Source organism: Etheostoma spectabile, chromosome 8 (assembly GCF_008692095.1).
Source record: "Etheostoma spectabile isolate EspeVRDwgs_2016 chromosome 8, UIUC_Espe_1.0, whole genome shotgun sequence".
Classification (NCBI taxonomy): domain Eukaryota; kingdom Metazoa; phylum Chordata; class Actinopteri; order Perciformes; family Percidae; genus Etheostoma; species Etheostoma spectabile.
This window is the reverse complement of record NC_045740.1, coordinates 23,167,389-23,169,781: the sequence shown is the minus strand read 5'-3', so window position 1 is coordinate 23,169,781 and position 2,393 is coordinate 23,167,389. Positions and strand designations below refer to the sequence as shown.

Genomic DNA, 2,393 nt, shown 5'->3' with positions numbered 1-2,393 from the left:
CGAAGGTTCCGTGGTCCATTATGACCCCATAATGGTTCTGGAATCCTACATCACAAAAGTCTACAGGAGAGAACATTTCCGGTCTGATTGTCATTCTAATATCTTCACGCGTTGAGTACAGACACAGAGAGACATCCCGTTTTGAACTGTTTTATTCAACTAAGTATTTCAAAGATGTTTGGAAAAAGCAACTCGCGGAGGCCGAGTCACCGCACGGTGAGCTGATTTAAATCTATTTTGATCTAGTACAAACTGATTTGAGGCTTTTCTTTTCTTTTCCAATTTAGAGGGAATTTGGATTTTAAAGTTAATTTATGTACTCACATGTAATGTAGAGCCCACTGATCTTTTATTCAAAGCAGAGAAAACAGATTAACACCAGTAAGCTGATAGATAGTTGCCATTTCTTCATGACTATATGTATCAATGTAGTTATTTACAGTCTGCTAAAAATGATTTGTTGGAAGTTGTCTGACGGGCAGGAATGTGAACAGGATTTTAATTAAATTAAAGAAGATGCTATTTCATTTAAATCAGTGACATGTCCATAAATGACCATTTTTACCAAGTACCACTTATTTCATTTGAGTGCTATTTAGTTTTATGTCTTGTGTTTAGTTGACAGACGGTCTAAACATGTATCCAAATATTCTCTTTTAGTGTGATGTAGGTGACGAGGATCATCTCATTAAAGAGATCAGTACAGCAATGGCCAGACTTTCCCTAAGTGGACAGACTGAGCTAGAGTCCAGGTCCTCCAACAGCCGCATATCTAACAATGAGGCCCGGGACAAAACCAGTACCCCAAAAAGGAGATGGGATGATCTGGAATCGGGCGGTATCAGAAGGTACGGACTATATCACGTCCCTGTGTTAATGATTTACTGTTGCTGTTAAGATTCTGGAGATTCAAACAACTTGTTGTCTTTATTCAAAAGGCCGGACAGCCTCGGCCCAGAGACAAAGAGAAACAGAGTGGACACAACGGCGATAAATAAGTCTTCCTGGGTGAGTATTGGTTGCACCATAGCTATTCAAAAGAAATATGTGAGTGCTTTTCAGTACAGGGCCATTGAAGGAGAAGTCAAGCAGACTTTGCCACGTGAGGCACAGAAGAAGATGGCCACACCCAACATGTGTCCCAGTCCCACCCGATATTTAAAGGACAAAGACAAACTGTCCTATAAAAGGAAATGGGAAGATGTCGATTCAGCCGGTATCAGAAGGTACATGTTGTATCACTTTCCTGTATTGAGGATTTACTGTAGTCGTTCAGATTCAAACAACTTTTTTATCTTTATGCAAAAGGCCAGACAACCTCGGTCCTCAAAAAAAGAGGAGAAGACTGGTCCGGAGACGCGTTCAGGCAGACGCTGACATTGTCATGGTTGCCAAGCCAAAAAAGAAAAATAGAAGAAGAAACAGGAGAAGCCGTGTGAAGCCTGTACAGAGTGCAAAGGAATGGCGGTAAGTTCTCTAATGGCAACACACAGACCGTGGTTACGTTTTTTATTATTTTACTTCTTATATCAAAGAGATTGAAACAATTTATAATCTATGCAGACACCCAGAATGCTCGGGTCAAAAGGGACCTGGAGAAAAGACCTGGAGAGGAGGGCGCGAGAAGGCAAAGCATGACGTGAGGTACGTCATTCTATAAGGACACACACACACTTGGGAATAGGTTTTTTTTCCCTTTTTTTTGCAGCACGACACACCATCCTTAGATCTGGTGGCTCTGCTGTCATCAGGAAATTACAGTTTCAGTTTAACACTTCGATGTGTGTTATATGAAATTGAATCTCGGATGTCTTCATACTTGTACATTTTGTTCCTTTATGCTTTTATATTTACATTTGTGGAATAATTTCTCGTCACACAGGTCATGCTTTGATGAAAGGGGCAACAGTGGACCAAAACACCCCAGCACCCCAGTTTACCGTCCCAGACCTTCTCGCCAAAATAAGCGATATGGACCACCAGGCAGAAGGAACGCAGAAAACCTGCGTCACCAGGGCCGCCGTCAGTGGGAAACACCTGGTCCGATGTGCCGGGCCCCGGGCCAAGGGAGGGCCCAAAAGGTCCCTTGGCCAAAAAAGTCCTGGGCACAAGGAAGACACAACGACCTGTGTGTCACTGTCACTTTCTAAATCACTCAAATAAATGTAAATTGTTATTGTAAATTGTAATTATCTCTATAAATTGTTGCTATCACCTATATTCATTGTTGTCTTTTGTCCATTTAGAGTATATAATATGCCCCCTTTTAAATATATACTTCTATTTAATTTTTCTGCAATTTCAAAATAATATAATTGCACTAGTGAACAACTCAGAATAGTGCTGCAAGGATCCTGATGAGAGTGTGAAAGTGCGACCACATTCACCCATTC

At 41.2% G+C, this 2,393-nt stretch overlaps 1 protein-coding gene across 1 annotated transcript; it reads left to right on the top strand.

Annotated features, from left to right (window-relative positions):
• On the top strand, nt 1-2,150 carry LOC116693515 (uncharacterized). The gene is made up of 6 exons (XM_032522494.1): nt 1-216; nt 661-848; nt 939-1,226; nt 1,309-1,467; nt 1,564-1,644; nt 1,883-2,150. The coding sequence occupies exons 1-6, from the start codon at nt 175-177 to the stop codon at nt 2,148-2,150; spliced, it is 1,026 nt and encodes a 341-aa protein (XP_032378385.1). The 5' UTR covers nt 1-174.
• Nucleotides 2,151-2,393: the final 243 nt, after the last annotated feature.

What these genes read in the sequence shown, in the direction of transcription:
- LOC116693515 (XM_032522494.1), top strand. Translation starts at nt 175, where the DNA reads ATGTTTGGAAAAAGCAACTCGCGGAGGCCGAGTCACCGCACG. An exon ending in GGAGGCCGAGTCACCGCACG is followed by an intron (nt 217 to 660) that starts GTGAGCTGATTT and finishes ATTCTCTTTTAG; the next exon opens with TGTGATGTAGGTGACGAGGA. An exon ending in GAATCGGGCGGTATCAGAAG is followed by an intron (nt 849 to 938) that starts GTACGGACTATA and finishes TTTATTCAAAAG; the next exon opens with GCCGGACAGCCTCGGCCCAG.